The following is a 16,126-nucleotide window of genomic DNA, read 5'->3' as shown; positions in this document are numbered from 1 at the left end:
ACTGATCTTCATAAATAGCTGACTAATTTTCTTAATTATTTATTCTTGAAAATCTACTTCAGGAGCCGGTGAAGTGTACTAACCAAATGGATAATAAGGCAAATGAACAATGTGGCATCAGGCCTTTTTCCAAAAAAAAAAAATTATATATTTTCATTTTCAGTAATGGTCACACACTGTGGTCACAAACATTTTCATTTACTTTGTTTAATTTCAGCTTAAGGTCACAGTGGTATTTAAAATGGTGGGACACTTTCACAAATGTGTTTCTGCCTCATTGAACACTGCAAGCGGCTCAGCCACCTTGTCAGGAATGACTGTCACTCATGTTGGAGTCAATATTTGGACCGCACCTTTTAGAAAGCAGTGGGGGCGATCATGCATGTTGTTCAGACTACTCACCTCCATCATATAAAACACCGGCACCTTCAAAAGTTACAACTGGACTCTGAAAGCTATTCTGTTTCACATGTCAGATGTTGCTATCTATTATGGAAAACCTGCTCACTCCATTTCAATTAACCTGGAGCCAGTTACTCATTCATTTTATTCATTGATTCAGCTTGATGTCACTTCATAAAACCCTTAAGAGACCTTAAATGATGAAATTGTGCTGTATTTTTCTATAACTGACTGCAGTGAGAACTTGACCCCATTTCTCCCTGATAACTAATTTTAAAACCACTATCATTTCAGCTCCAGAACATCCTCCAGGTCTTACCACGGTGCTGGCGTTGGTCATCAGACAGGTCCAAATCCAACATCAGGTCATCCTCGTCCAGCTCAGAGGAGCCCAGGTTGTTCAGGACATCCTTAGGACAGAAAGGGAGAAGCGAGGATGTATAAACTGGGGTCAAACATGAGAGGACACACTTTTTTTCTTTTTCTTTTTTTAAAAAATAGAAACACACAGGAAGAGTTCCAGAAGCGTGACTTCAGTTCCAAATACAAGACAGAAATAAGGCTCTCACACCAACAGAGGCTAAACGGACGGCACAAAAATGTGTGCCCTCTATGAAACAAGTAACGCAGGGTTAAAATAAGCTATTCCAGTGGGCATTCCGCACAAAAAGGGGTCAGAACAGTGTGGACAAGAGGCATGTGGTTACAGCAAACTCAGCTTAAAACAAAAGGTTACAACCCTGGCTGTCACACCGACAGGAGCCAGAGTAGTGGGAGGGAAGCGACAAAACAGGAGTTTGGCGAACTCAGGAAAAAGGGACAAAAAAAAAAAAAAAAAAAGGCCTTTGCCACATGTACGCCCAATGACAAGGTCAGACAAGAGTGTTGTATCTGCTCTGCGTGTGCCAAGGTACGAGCACAGTTCACATTTATTAATTTAGCTGACTTGCCTCCAAAGTGACTTACAGTGTTAAGCCACTTACAGTTATTTACCCATTTATACAAGTGGGTCATTTGGAGGTGAGACTCAAACCTGTAACCTTTGGGTCAAAAGGCAGCAGCTCTAACCACTACACTACCAGCTGTTCAAAGACACACAGGAGGATCTCTTTAAAAGGCATGCTTGATTTTGAGGAGCATTTACAAATCACAGCTCACAGCTCCTACGACAGAGCGATGGATGCGGCCACAGGCTCAGCGCAGGTCACTCTGCTGGAGGAAGACAAACGATGAGATCCTCAGGGGGAGAACATTTTTCGATCGGATATCAAATGGGCTGCAAACCAAGGCAAGAAGACTGTTTGTCAGTATCACATGAAGCACGAAGTGGGCCACAACAGTCCAATCTCCCGGGCCCAAACCTTGGAGGAGAGATGTGCAATTCACCTAAAGTAAACAGAACCTGCATTAGTGCTCAGCTGGGCTTGCACATGGGAGGCTGAAGACGGACAACTTTGACAGATAAACCGTACTCCTTTAAAGACAAAGCCATCAGCTTTATTTTAAATATTAAAGAAAGGAGAATCGGATCAACCTTCTTCAACCCCAACCATGTCCCATCTCAGTCCCTTCATACCTCATTTTGCCATTTTTGTTCCTCTATAAGACATCTGCTGCCATCTGGTGGCTGCCAAGAACTACAGCCCACCATGAAAAAGACAAGTCACTTATGCTTCAGATAGTATGCATGAATATGTATGGAAATCTACGCACCTGCCACAGGTATAACAGGTGCAACCCGGGGAACATGCCCGAGCTAGCTTGAGTATAACTACATTGAGTACTATTGACACTATTTTATGGTATTCCTGAATATGTAGGACAGCTGGCAGCATAGTGGTTAGAACAGTTGCCTTTGGACCCAAAAGTTGCAGGTGCGAATATCACTTCCAGTTGTAATACCCTTGAGTAAGCTACTTACCCTAAATTGCTCCAGTAAAATTACCTAACTGTATAAATGGGTAAATAACTGCAGGTAGATTAACACTGTAAGTCGTTCTGGAGAAAAGAGTCCGCTAAGTGAATGAATGTAAATATCTGACAAGTTATTATGCCACTGAAATCTAGGACTCGCATGTGCGGTTTTAACATGTACAGTTTTGTACTAAAAGTGTAAACAGACTTGTATCACATTATTCCCTAATGCAATCACCAGGATATCAGAGTGCACAGTGTCAATACGTGTGTACGATGAGTTCATTCACTGTCTGGCTGCACGGAGAAGCGCATCTGCAGTTGTTTCCATGTAACAGGACGGCGGAGGACTGAGATTTCCCATGGTGCATCTGTGTACATGAGGCCGTTCGATGCCGAGGCAGCTGGAACAAGGCCGCCTTCCGCACAGCGAATGATTAAAATTCATGAAGGCGAGCGTACGACTTGGGAATTTGAACCCCGCACAACAAGAGCGAGCACGCCGAAGGGCCCGCTCATAAAGAGGGCATAAAGCATGTGCACGGGGAGATGACTTTAAAAGGCACAGGGATTACGATGGAGTACGAAGCGCTCATTATTCCGCTGCTCCGTACAAATCAATGCGACACCGCGATGTTGGGACACAACCCGAGAGCGCGGCTCCCGACGATTTGTGACCGAAATATGTTCGATCACCGCGTGACTGCGGTCCCAGTGCTGAGGGTGCCTTCGGGCTGGTTCTTATTCATAACTCCTTCTCCAGGTCAAAGACGGCGAAGTAAGGCGCTCATAGCGGCGGCTCGGTGTCCATGGAACTAGCCAGCTGGCCAAAAACCCTGAGCCACCGTTCCAACGGGTTCTCGCTCGTTGCCAGCTAACCTGGTACTAAAAGGACACTGGTTCAAATTACTGGAAGGAACCTGCACCTGTGCCCCCAAGCACTGAGCAGCTACTGTGTTCTATATCCAAATGTACGGAATTAAAGAACTTAGGCTAAATGGTAAGATATCCCAGCTGCACTGGAGAACAGCGCAGCTAATCTAAGAAATGTAAATGCATTGTAAATAATGCAAACGGGGGGGACAAATGCATTGAGCTTGAAGAATTACACTTTAGAAGCCAATGTGCTGAGGACTGGAGGCGTCAACCTTGAGCTGATAGGGATGTGCAGGGGAGAGGATGAAACTAATTACGGAGGAGTAAGAATGCGATGCAGCTTCACTAGGTGCAACCAAATGTAACACCTGGATAGCTGTCAAATGTGGCCTTCTATAAAAAAAAAAAAAAAAAAGCACTTGATCGCTGATCATCGGTAGCTATTCTCGTGAATCGGGCGGGATGCCAACGCGCCGGGTAGCTCGGCAGGAACGCCGCCAAGACAGTGGAGTGGCTCGTCTATTATGCTGACACCACGCCACTCACCTGCCTGGGGATGGCCTGGCCTCCGCCAAGGCCATCAATCAACGTTGGGCTGCCTGATCGTCTGATGACTGAGGCCCTCTCTCCCCACCCCTCAGGCAACATATGCTCAGCCATGGCCAATTACCTGCTCATCTCGCAAAACTTCAGCCTTCTCCCTTCTAAGAGCATTCAAAGCTCCTTGCTAGACTATGCTCTTCTACCAACCTTCAAGTTCTGGGTTTTTTCATACCCCAACACCCATGACATCTGTTATTCTCTGCTCTACTCTCAAGACTCGAACCCAGAATCCCGCCTGGCGTGGCGGAATACAACATTAAGGGAGCCTGAGAACTCCTCGACACCTCATTAGCCATAAAGAGCCGTCTGCGAGACCCCAGCACAACTGGCCAGTTCCGGCGCCACCATCAGATGGTGAGGGGCATTAACAGCCCCCATCATAAAACAACAGATGTGGCAGCACTGCAGGGAGCGTGAATTCAAAATAAATAAATAACTTAGAGAATATAAATAAATAACATAAAAATGATAAAAGCCTGGTCTACATGGAGACATTTGCACTCTGTTATATTGTGAGGACCAACATCCACCCACCCCATATACCAGCACAGAAGACCAACCTGCAGTCATGCAGAGCTCTCCTCTGGGTCTGGATGGACAGCAGCAGGACAGAAAATACAAAATACACCGAACCCCCGCACTTTTCAATACAATGAATATATGAAAGCACAAAAGTTGCACCCCATATTTTCATTTATTCTTTTAGCTGACACTTTTCTCCAAAGCGACTTAGAAAGTTAACCTGCCTACAAATATTTACCCATTTATACAGCTGGGTAATTTTTACTAGAGCAATGTAGGGTAAGTACCTTACTCAAGGATACTACAGTCGGAGGGAGATTTGAACCTGCGACCTTTATGTCCAAAGGCAACAGTTCTAACCATTATGCTACCAGTAACCATCATACCACATCTCCTCCGGCCCTTTGCGGCACATGACCACAAACAACACACACCAGGAAGAGGTGAAAAGGAGCGTATGCAGACCGGCCGCCTTCCCTCTTCAATCGGATGGTCTGAAATGCCGGACATAGCAGCTGACTGATGTCCCGCTCGCCACAGTGCCTCCGTGAGCTGATTCTCTGTGATCTGAGACTGTCAAAGATCAAATATTAATACATGTCCTCAAACCCTAATGGTTTATGTAAAGCACTCCTTTTGAAGGGCCCCGGTCGGGAAGGCCGTTTTGTTTGCGGATTTTCTTTGCGCTGCTGCCTTGATTGTCTAACGGAAGGCACCGCACCAAGGGTAAGACACGTCTTGTCACGCTGAAAGCACGAGGACGGGACTCATGAGGGCCCGCTCGTATGCACTCCTACTCAGACGGTGGACCCCACGAGACGTAACGACAGGATAAATTTATCTTCATTCACAAACCGTTCAGAACGATAACTGTCCGCACTGCAAAGCGCTTATGCAAAACAAGTGGTTCCACAGCGGATGGATAAATCAAGCACTGTCATTTGCTCCAATCTCTGTGATCAGAAACCCAAAAGCATCCAAAATTAATGTATCATCATTAACTGTAAGAAAGGAAGGAAGCAATTCAGTCCAAGCCCTCTCTCGTGGTTGGGACTGGTGACAGTAACCTCGCCAGAGGAAGGAACGCGAGCCACACTGGAGAACATTTACAAAGCACCTGTCGGTTGCAAAATCCACCACTCCCATCACATCACATCACTGACTTATTCAAACTATCTACATTTACACGCTCCTCAACATACGAACAAAACTGGGAACAGAAGCTTGTGATTCGTTTTGATCGTAACACCAAGGTCATGTACACTGCTAAGGCACAATCACAAAAAGCTACATATTACAGATGTACACCGAGTTTATGCACTTGCTAAGTTTTTGGACAATGCTAAATAAAGTCAGTTGTAGGGCTCTGTTATTTTTAACTTCAGACTACAATCGAATATAAGATTATATAAAATAGCAAAAAATCTGTCAAACTCCTATTTTGTACCAACTGCAGACCAGTTCATCTGATGAACATGTTCGATGTTAATAATAATATTGATCAGCAACAAAAAACACGAGACACAGAACTGCAAAAAAACAAAATTGGGGAGAATTAAATTCCCACACTGCTGTCCTGTTGGGATGGATTATACTGACACCTATAGGCTGAATGTGGAAACGCGTCTCACTTTTCTTCCGCAACATTTTAAAGAAATTTTTTGGAAAAAGCTAACTGAAGGAAATCTATTAAAAATAAAAAATAAAATGGAAAAACACAGATCCTTTGAAAATTCCTAACTTTTCTACACAAGGAACCAGTGTCACCCAGAACGCATCTTCAATCAGTGATGCCCTGTGGAAATAGCCCTCATGTAAATGTGGGACATATCTCCTGACTTTGACTTATGCAGATTGAGCCTCAATCTGTTTATGCTGTAGCTGTTATGGGCTGAACTCAGGTATGCACATGCAGACACACGTGCGCGCGCACACACGCACACACACACACACACACACACAACCTGCTGTTCCATTTCCATTTTCTGTTTCCTTTATGCTGCACGAGTGAGCAGCTGTACCCCATATTATTTAGACATATGCTCATATCTGAATTATTAATTACCTTGCTTCAGGCAATAATGTTTATTTCAAGTGAACAGGCATTCCTGGAGATGTTGGGAAATCACCCAAGTTACCTTTCAAGGACTTCTTCCTTTCAGCTTACTCAAATGACAGCTTGACATTTTACTCAAGAACTGATAAGACCAACAACTGAACAGCTGGTCTTTAGATAAAAACCAAAAGTGGAGATGTTGGTTTCTGCTTCAATATAACTCTGTTAACATTTATTTGGCAGCAATTTTAGTGAATTAATTTTAAAAGATTTCAGTCTAAATACCTTGGCTCAAGACACTTGAACTGGTAGCTTTTTCATGTGAAGGGCCTGCTCTGGGACAGCCGACAGCACCGTGGTTAAGGACAAGGGCCTGAAAGTTACCAGTTTAAGGCCGAGGAGGGGCGCTGCTGTTGTACCATCAAGGGGGTCACACCACCTGATTGTTACAGTAAAATATCCAGCTATAAAAATGGGTCAAATGGTTTCATTTTGAAGAGAAACATCTGCACTGAGATAATTAAAAATTAACTGATGCCCTATTAAATGTCTTTGCGGAGTGCTTCAGATGCCTTAAATTGTAAAAATGAAGTGCAAATGTTTGTGTGTATATATATATATATTTTTTTTTTAAATAATAGTCTTCTGCTCTATGGAAGCTACATTTTGACCATAAAATTCTACAGTCTTCTGTCTCCAACTGTGCTGAATTGGTTTGACTTGGAAAAAGCTCTATAATATTACTGTGACTCCCTAGTAAAACAGAATTTAATAATGACAATGATGAATTCTGGCAATACTGGGCTATTATTTCTGATCTGCGGTTACATTTACTTCCTTGAAATCCATAAAATGTCCGATTCACCCCATTTTGTATTTTAACCAAACACAATCTGGTAGACAAACAGCTTGAATGAATTTCTTAGGAGAGCACAGTTTATTCTGTGTTAAGGGGTCCATTTTGAAGAATTGCAAATTATATTAATGGATAACTTGTCTTTAAATGGAGAAGAACCCACCAAAAAAGCCTGGTATTGCGGCTGTAACAGCAAGTCTTTTTCAGGCTCCAGGCCAACAATGAATTGCTTGCAGAACAGTGTGAAAATACCAACTAATCTGACTGTACTCCGCAAAGCAGAAAATAGTACATCATATATAATAACCTTATTGCGTTTAAAGAGAGGATAAGAGAAAATAAACCGGTCTCTAACTGAGGAAAAAGGATAATGGAAAAACAAGGATTGCAACAAGGAAACCGGCTGAATTGTTCAGCTGAAAAACCGCCAAAAGTATTGACGCCCCACTCTTAACAGACCCGTTGAAAACCAGCATTAGCTTTAACATCCGACATAAAAATGGTTATTGAGTTTAACAGTTAACGGACCGGGCATATAAACAAAATATTTGAGTGTGTTATTTCTGCTGCTGTCCTACAGTGGACAGGATGGGAGCCCTAAGTCTACGCATCCATATTCTACACATCTGCTGTCAATAACAGTTCATTATTCCAGCATCGTGGAGGGACCCAGATAAGAAAGAGTGTTAGGTTTATTATTTAGGAAATATCTAGCTATATAAATGGGTACAAAAAGTAATCCATGCAAGTTCGCCTGGGAAGATCTGCCAAGAATATCAATTATAAATGGGCCGCCAGTCTCAGTAAATAATCAATTGATAAAGGTCTTACTTAAAGCACCGCATGACAAATATACCAGGGTCTCATGTGTCATTTAGATAGAAAGCACTCCGGGGGTTTTAAAGCAGGCTTTACAGATTTCATTTGATACAGTCCAGGAAGTGACAGGAGCGTCGCTCACTGTCAAGTCTGAGGAGGGCATCCCATAACAGCAAGAAAAGACTTCATTCCTACCTCTTGAGATGGTGGAAAACAGGTCATGTTTTAGATTTTTTTTTTAAAAAAAAAACTGTTTTGCCCTCTCACCTGACAGCAGCTTCTACAAAGCTCTGGTCCACAGCTCATTTCTGAACCGTGGGTCACCTGCTAAGGCTTTCCCGGCTTGGTTGGGGTCTTTTGCACGCTTAGTTATAGTCTCATGATGACGACTATAAGAGCCCCCAGCAGCAGACGGCTCTCAGCCAAGCGCCTAATAATGCGTTCCACTGGCTGTGACAACAGGGAGCAACATGATGGACGCCAGTCGCTTCCAGACAGTGTCAGCACAGCTGGAAAGGTTGGTCGTACGTATAGCGAAGCGAGTTCAACACCAGATGACCACTGCTTCATTCATCCTTTCATTAATTCAGGACAGACTTTAAAAGCTTATTACTCACTAAGCTCTGAAGGGTTTAGCCCCTACTTATTTATCTGAACTCATCAGGTCATCCACAACAAGAAGGTGCTCATCTGCTGTGGGTTGGAGGTTTTCAAATAATTCCTATAATACATCAATCAACTGTTTATAGTAAATGTTTCAGTTACAGGGCCCCTAAAGTGTGGAGAAGACCACAAGCAAATTCAAATGCAGTCTTCAGGGCCCCTGCTTTTCTTGCACACCTCAAGTATAGCTGTTGATACTACTATCCATGCTGCTCTCTGACATTATGTACAATAACCATATATTTCAGCTCTTCGCAGCTATAGTAAACCCAGGTTTTCTTCAGAATGAGACCTACACACCCTCATCTTGTGCACCTGACCCACAGAAAATCACACCATAACCCTGATAAGATGGAGGAAGTCCAGCCGAGTGCCTGACCGCTGTAGAAATTGCTCCGCAGGAGTCCTCAATGACTGCACAAACCATCGTCCTCGGACCCCCAGAGATTGTTCTTCCCTCCTTTCTTACCTTTGGACCCCTCTAGCCCTCAACACACTTGTTAACTATGAACCACTGTCACTAGTAATACTGTTAATTTCATAAATCTTTTAAGCCCTTTAGAGTGACACATTGGGAAGGATGGTATGCACAAAGAAATGGAACAACACATTTTGTTCCTTCTTTGTTAAGGTAACATTTTAATCTAAATGGGCAATTATAACATTTATAGTTTAAACTTTATCCAGGGACAGCTGGTAGCATAGTGGTTAGAGGTAGGGCCTTTGGACACAAAGGTTGCAGGTTTGAGTCCCCCCCTGTAGCTGTCATATTCTTGAGCAAAGTCCTTATCCTAAATTGCTCCAGTAAAATTACTCAGCTGCATAAATGGGTAAATAACTGTAAATTTGCAATAATTGTAACCTTAACATTGTAAGTTGCTTTGGAGGAAAGTGTCAACATTTAGATGTATTCATTTGGCTATCATAAACAGTTGCTTTAGTTGCTATGTCTGGTAGGTATGGTCACAAAAGAATGCAGAAAGAAGAAAAACAATTTCAAGCTACACCAGTGCCGCTATAATTCTTTACCAGAACAAGCCCAAGAGGAACTGAAATACAAGCCTCAGGTCACAGGCTGACAGAACTCTACGCTTTGATCAAGGGTGTAATTAGGGGGCTGATCAATACCTTCTTGAAGGAATCTGTAAATGCTGCTGCCTGCATCTTCATTTTAAAGCCAAGACGAACTGAGATGAGGCCTCATACACTCATATTTCACAAATTTAGACAGACGGTTAGGCAGGAGTCTGCAATCCTGTTTTCCCAATGTTGACCTTCAGCACTTACAGTACACAAAAACAACTAATGTGGAAGAGAGAAATGAACTCTGTGACAGTAACCACAGTGTTGTTTCTAAAAAACTCCATGTCAGTGGTGACATTTGACTGAATGCTGATATTTGGGATAAGAACATAACAAAGAAAGCAGAGGATAGCAGACAAACATTAACAAGAAAACAAGTGCTGGCAGATCTGCGTTACAATGAATATTAAACAGCAGAATTTCACTCAAACACGCTGGATTCAAAATTATTGAAATAATGATGTTTCAAAACTACACATTCTTCTGTCAGTCAGAAATGATAGGCTCCTGGGGTACAGCTCTGAAGTGGTATTATTATTATCTATTATCCCTTGTTGCCCTTCTCCGTTCCACACTGAATCACAATGTCCAACACCAGCTGCCACTCATTCTGCTGATAATGAGCCAATCTGGCCTGGTTCTGATGACAGTCCTGGAGTAGCTGCTGCCCAGAAGGGGGGCAGAACTGTCACCTAGTCCCACTCCTGTAGAGCACCTCCTTAGGGGGTGCATGCTTCCCTTCTAAGAGCAAGTACATTGACACACCGTGCCTTAGCAACCATGAATGTCATACTGGAGATCATCTGAGTGGTCCCACTGGTCCAGATGTCAGTATCGGTTCGAGTTCTGCTGTCAGTACTGACTCCGGTCCCGTTCACATTTACCATGTAAGCATCACAGGCTCCTGCTCCTGAACCATTAAGTCAACAAGCAGTAGGCAGCATAGCGATTAAGGAATTGGACTAATAGGTCCCTGTTCTAATCCTCCAAAGGACCTTGTTGTTCTGCTAGGCTATGAGCTCAGTGACAGATGGCGTCACTTAACACTGATGCACCAAAGTGGAAATGGGAAAGTAGATTTGGAAAGGTGCTTTATTACAATACCCAGTGGCATAACAGAGGGAAAAAAAAAACATTTTAAGATTTGTACAATGTTTGAAATAATTTGCTTAGCAGTCAATTTCTTTTTAAAATGGAAACTTTATCCTTCACATTTCATTTGTCGGTGAAACTGGGAGCACCCATTTGAACTAGTTCAGTGCTTCCGTGTACAATCTGAGAAGGGCTTTCTCAGCATGCTCTTAATATCTTTCATCTGATCCGGCCTGGTCTTGTTCTCCCCTCTTAAACTGGCACCTGTTTCACACACACATTCACCTACAACTCAACACCTAACTCCCCAACAGTTCCACTGCAGAGATCGGACTCAGAACAGCCATCATGCTGCTGCAACAGCCATCTGTGGAGAGAGGAGGCTTGTGGTAAGTGAGGTTCCCTCCCTTGTTAGACAGCATGTTACCAACAGCGGACTGATTTTCTAAAGGGCTGCAGTTCCATTTGGTGGAAAGAAGCAGACTGCTCAAAACACACACTTCAGCAGAGGTGCACACCTTTGCACACTCAACACAAGCTGGCATGGGTATCATGATTTTAAGGGAAAACATAAGTACTAGGTAACTGAGCACAACAACACTGGGTGGGGAAAAAAATTAGTAAAATGAAATTTCAAAGAAGTGAGGCATATTCTAATATCGGAAACTCAAACGTATTACACGAGCGAGCAGCAGGCAATTATAACTTATAAATTATATATCAGTGGGCTTATGAGCTTATATTCCATGACAGAGTGCCTTTGGTATTATGCTAATACACAAACTGACTGCTTGCTGCAACTCAAGCTTATGTCCCTGATAAGGGATTAAAGCCCAGTGGTTTGAGAATCATGGACTCATTAACTTCTTTGGCCGCTTGTGTCAAACAGAGGCCTGCATGGTACGCCTTACTTCAGATGACGGTTGAGGCCAGTGAAGCAAAACGGCCCCACCGCATTCAGCCCAGCGACTCGGGGCGAGTTATAACTCAGGTCTGTAAAGACTTCTGATTCAGCATTTCCATTGTCCACTGACATTTGGCCCCTGGCTCGACTCTTCGGAAAGTCTGAAATTGCTTCATAAATACCCAACTAAAAATGAAAGTTGTGTATACCATTTTGGAAGAAAAACAACATTTCTTCAAGAAACCTAATTCAGCTGAATATTTTAAAAACTGGAACCGCAAGGTGGTGCAGCGGGTAGCCCTGTTACCTCACAGCATCTGGCTCAGTCTGTGTGAAGTTCATATTTCCTCCTGGTACTCCGAGAGCACTGATTTCCTCCAACAGTCCAAAGATGTGTGTTTCAGCTGACTCTAAATTGCCCATAGTACACGTGTGACTGCCCTGTGATGGACTAGCTTCATGTCCTGGGTACACACTGCCTTCCACCGTATTTCTGGGAGAGGCTCTGGGCTCGCATTCATTACACTTACATTTATTCATTTGGCTGAAGCTTTTCTCCAAAGCAAATTACAATGTTAAGCTATTTACAATTATTTACCCATTTATACAGCTGGCTGTTTTTACTGGAGCAATTTAGGGTAAGTACCTTGCTCAAGGGTATGACAGCTAGAGGGGGGACTCAAACCTGCAACCTTTGGGTCCAAAGATAGACGCTCTAATCGCTATGCTATCAGCTGGGTATGCAATAAGCGTTTAATAATAAAAAAATGAATTAAAGGATTAAAAAAAGGAGCCTGTTGAAGGATGAAACAGCATCACCCTTTCAAATGTGTCAAGTTCAACTCCTTAAAAAAATTCTGGCATAAACTGATAAACACACTGAATCCCTTTGTATGTTTGCTTCCTCAGATGCTTCGTAAGTGCACCAACTTCATGGCCAAAGCGCTTTGTAAGAACAGCCTTGCACCTGCATCCAGGGAAGTTGGAACTCCAAGACGCACAGCCTAACACAAGGTGGGGAGGACCCGTCTGGAAAGCCCCATGCGCTCAGAGACGGAACAAAAGGCTGCTGCACTGACCTAGAGCAGCCTTGAGAGGATTATCTTACCCCCCAGCAGGGACATAATCCCCACCGTGGACTGCGGCAGACTAATCCATTTAGACTGGGTGGGGCCTTGGACGACTTGGAGTTCAAGGAAGTGAACCTGTGACCAAGCAGTTGCCTGCTCTTGTCCAGAGGGGGGACATTTACTGAACCCTTGATCAAAGAATTTATCTGATCTTTTTTTTTTTTTTTTTTTTTTATTACATAAATGGCAGGATAAATGTGTGAAATGTAGAAGTGTAAGCTGCATTACGTAAGTGTCAGCTCATTCACAGCACAAGTCAAAGCACAACTTGCGTTTCAATAAGAAGGGTATAATGTGAATGCAAAAGTGCAACTTTCAAGTGAGTAAACAGGCATTTAAGTTAACGTGAAATTTTCATCTGTATTAACGTAAATGTAAAACTGCCTTGCATTTGAGTAAAGAGGATATAATGTGACTGTCACTCTGTCTTGTATTTCGGTAAACAGTATAATGCAAATGTCAAAGTGTCATCAGGGTAGTGTGAGGACCTACCAGGCTGCCCAGTTTCGAAGAAGAGGAGGAGGTCCTGTGCTGGAGCAGGGTTTGGCCCTCAGCAAAGTAAGGCTCCTTCAGATTGAGGTGTAGCCGCGGTCCCCCCGCACCCTCAGATGCGGCCCGCTGCCGGCGCATCACCTCATGGTAGGGGCTACAGCTGCTGCCCAGAGACACTAGTGTGGGAGAGACGGAGAGAAGGAGTGGACAATTTTATCACCACCACAACACACCAGTAAGCCTACTACCAGAAACCCTGGAGAGAAACTGCAGACTTTAATAAATCAGAACGGCTTCCAAAACAGAGTCGCTGACTCTCTCCACACTTTCTCATTTGCAGAACGTGGGAAAGGAGGGAGAAAACCAGAGCTTATGTGAATTCCTCACAAGAACCTGGCAAAGCCACAAAGCGCAGCTCACAGCCAGAGTGGGGGCAGTGCTGCCCTTACGCGTCCTTGACAAAAACCTAGCAATGAGCCAATGCTTAGACACAGAGCCCCACACCTCTACCCAACTTGAAGGACAAGTGGGAGCAGAAAATTTAAATATTAGCAACTTCTCAAAGGTGTGTTAAACACAAGTCTGCTTCAGTGCTGTAACCGCTGGCGATGAGCCGTATGTTGCTCTCACTCGCCGAATTTTACATCCTGGTCCCTGGTGACCCTTAGGCAGGAAGAGAACTGGGAATAAATCACTGCAAAGGAACCTTGAAGGAAACAAGAGATAGAAAGAACAAGTCTTTTCTGCCTCTGTCACACAAGATCTGCCTTGAGGATGTAACTTGAGAAACCACAATCCTGCCTTTGTTCAGCACATAGGTATCTCCTACAGAGCCCCATTTATCACCTTCACAAAATCATTATACACCCCACATACACAGCTCAACATTTTAAAAGACCCCTGACTATTCCTTAACACTGCTTAGAACCACTCAGGATGCGTAACCACTCGCTGGACCAGATCAGTCTCATTCATTGAGCGCTTTATCAGCCTTTACATGACCCCTGTCCTCAAAGACTCTCTGGCATGATGACACAAAGTACCAAATACAGAAGGGATTCCAGGGGAGCCTCTGGTCAGCAACTTGACTGGCTAATTTTTCATTTGCAAATAATATGCTTTATCAGAGCTAACCTGATGTTTGTACGTGCAGCTTTGACATCTCTGGATGACTAATCAGGATGAGGACAGCATGGTAGCAGAGCAGATAATCACTGTGCGTCACAGCTCCTGAGCTCTGGGTTTGGACGTAGGTTCGAATCACGCTAAGTCTGTGTGGAGTTTGCAGGTCCTGCCTGTGTCTATATGGGTTTCCTCTAGCTTCTCTGGTGTCCTCCCACAGCCTAGAGGTTTTTGAGTTGAATGGTTACTCTAACTTGCCCTTTGTGTGTGTGTGTGTGTGATTATCCTACACTTCCCAAATAGGCTCTGGACCACCACAACCATACACTGAGCAAGTAGTCATTGGCAACAGATGGATGGATCATCAGACCAATCAAGAGTAGGCTAAACTGACATCATATGTCCAGAGAAATTCTCAGAACATGACCAAATGAGCCAGAGCCGAGAGTTACTGCACTAATCAGCTCCAGTTCTGCTTTTTCTCCATCATTCAAAGGCCTTGAACTCAATTCACTTTCCAATTCCACGTAACAGGACAATTTGTCAGATAACTAAATTAATGTACTCTACATGGAACTACTCACTGCATGCTGCCTTTTCCTAAGAAAAGCAAAGTTTAGTAACATTTTTATGGCCAAATTATTATTAATTTGAATCAAAATTGATATGACAAAGCCTTCATTACAGAAGAGATTCCAATTCCATTAGAAGCCAAAGGTTTAAGAGTAATATCCTTATGTCAGTTGACGCTGACAATTATGACGGTAGTAAGAAATGATTCGGAAAGCAAGTCTTTATCACTTCTTTTGAATATATAAATTCTTTGTGAGCTCAGTGAGGTCAGGTCACAGCACAACTTGTGAAAATACCCATTATTATATAAAATTGGTCTGACTGATTGAATATAATGGGGGGAAGAATCACACTTCCTAAAAAGAAGCCCTGCATCCAACACTGCCTCTTTGGCCCTTTTCTCTCAGCCAATCCTTAGGAAGGAGAGCGGCCAGAGTTTCCATCTCCAACTGTCAGTGGAGATCAGCAGTATAACCGGTTTCTCCATTTTCTCCCTTCGGCAGGGACTGGTCCTCAAACCTCGGCGTGCATGAAGCCACCTGGGTATAGACTGGAACGCACACGCGTGAACTGTTGGACACTGGACTACAAAACAAACGTAATCTAGAATAACCTGGGTGGTTACACAACTCACCAGTGACAATATAAGTTACTGTCTGGCTGCAGAGTCAGTAGAATCACATATCTGACATATATCTCATAATGTGTTATGTTTACAGAGAGAGACACAGACACTCAAGAGTGAGGAAGAGTCATTAGCAGCATTAAATAAGATGAGTTTCTGAAAACCGCTTACCATTTTTCTCAGCTCTGGGACATGATAAAACTGTAGTAACACAACAAGGCCCTACAGAAACTGTAACAAAGGAAAGTCATTTGCATGTCACCGCCATACAGAGAGACAGGAAGCATCAACAGATCACGTCCGATCGAGACTGACAGGACAAGTGTCCTACATCTACATTTACTCAATTGTCTGAGGCTTTACTCCAAAGAAATGTACAACCCAGAATAAACAC

The 16,126-nt window shown here is 43.4% G+C and overlaps 1 protein-coding gene across 5 annotated transcripts in view; it reads right to left on the bottom strand.

Moving 5' to 3' along the window:
• The window catches only part of ccser1 (coiled-coil serine-rich protein 1), an 88,909-nt gene that overhangs the window by 62,451 nt on the left and 10,332 nt on the right, over nucleotides 1-16,126 (bottom strand). For all 5 annotated transcript variants that reach the window (XM_029259445.1, XM_029259447.1, XM_018758445.2 and 2 more), the window contains exons 3-4: nucleotides 13,413-13,588; nucleotides 722-812 (exon numbers count right to left, since the gene is read on the bottom strand). In XM_029259445.1, the coding sequence (XP_029115278.1) occupies nucleotides 722-812; nucleotides 13,413-13,588 (267 nt within the window). The remainder of the gene's footprint in view (nucleotides 1-721; nucleotides 813-13,412; nucleotides 13,589-16,126) is intronic.

This window comes from Scleropages formosus, chromosome 17 (genome assembly GCF_900964775.1).
Source record: "Scleropages formosus chromosome 17, fSclFor1.1, whole genome shotgun sequence".
NCBI lineage: Eukaryota > Metazoa > Chordata > Actinopteri > Osteoglossiformes > Osteoglossidae > Scleropages > Scleropages formosus.
Note: the sequence above shows the minus strand (reverse complement) of the source record. Positions and strands in the feature narration are given on the sequence as shown.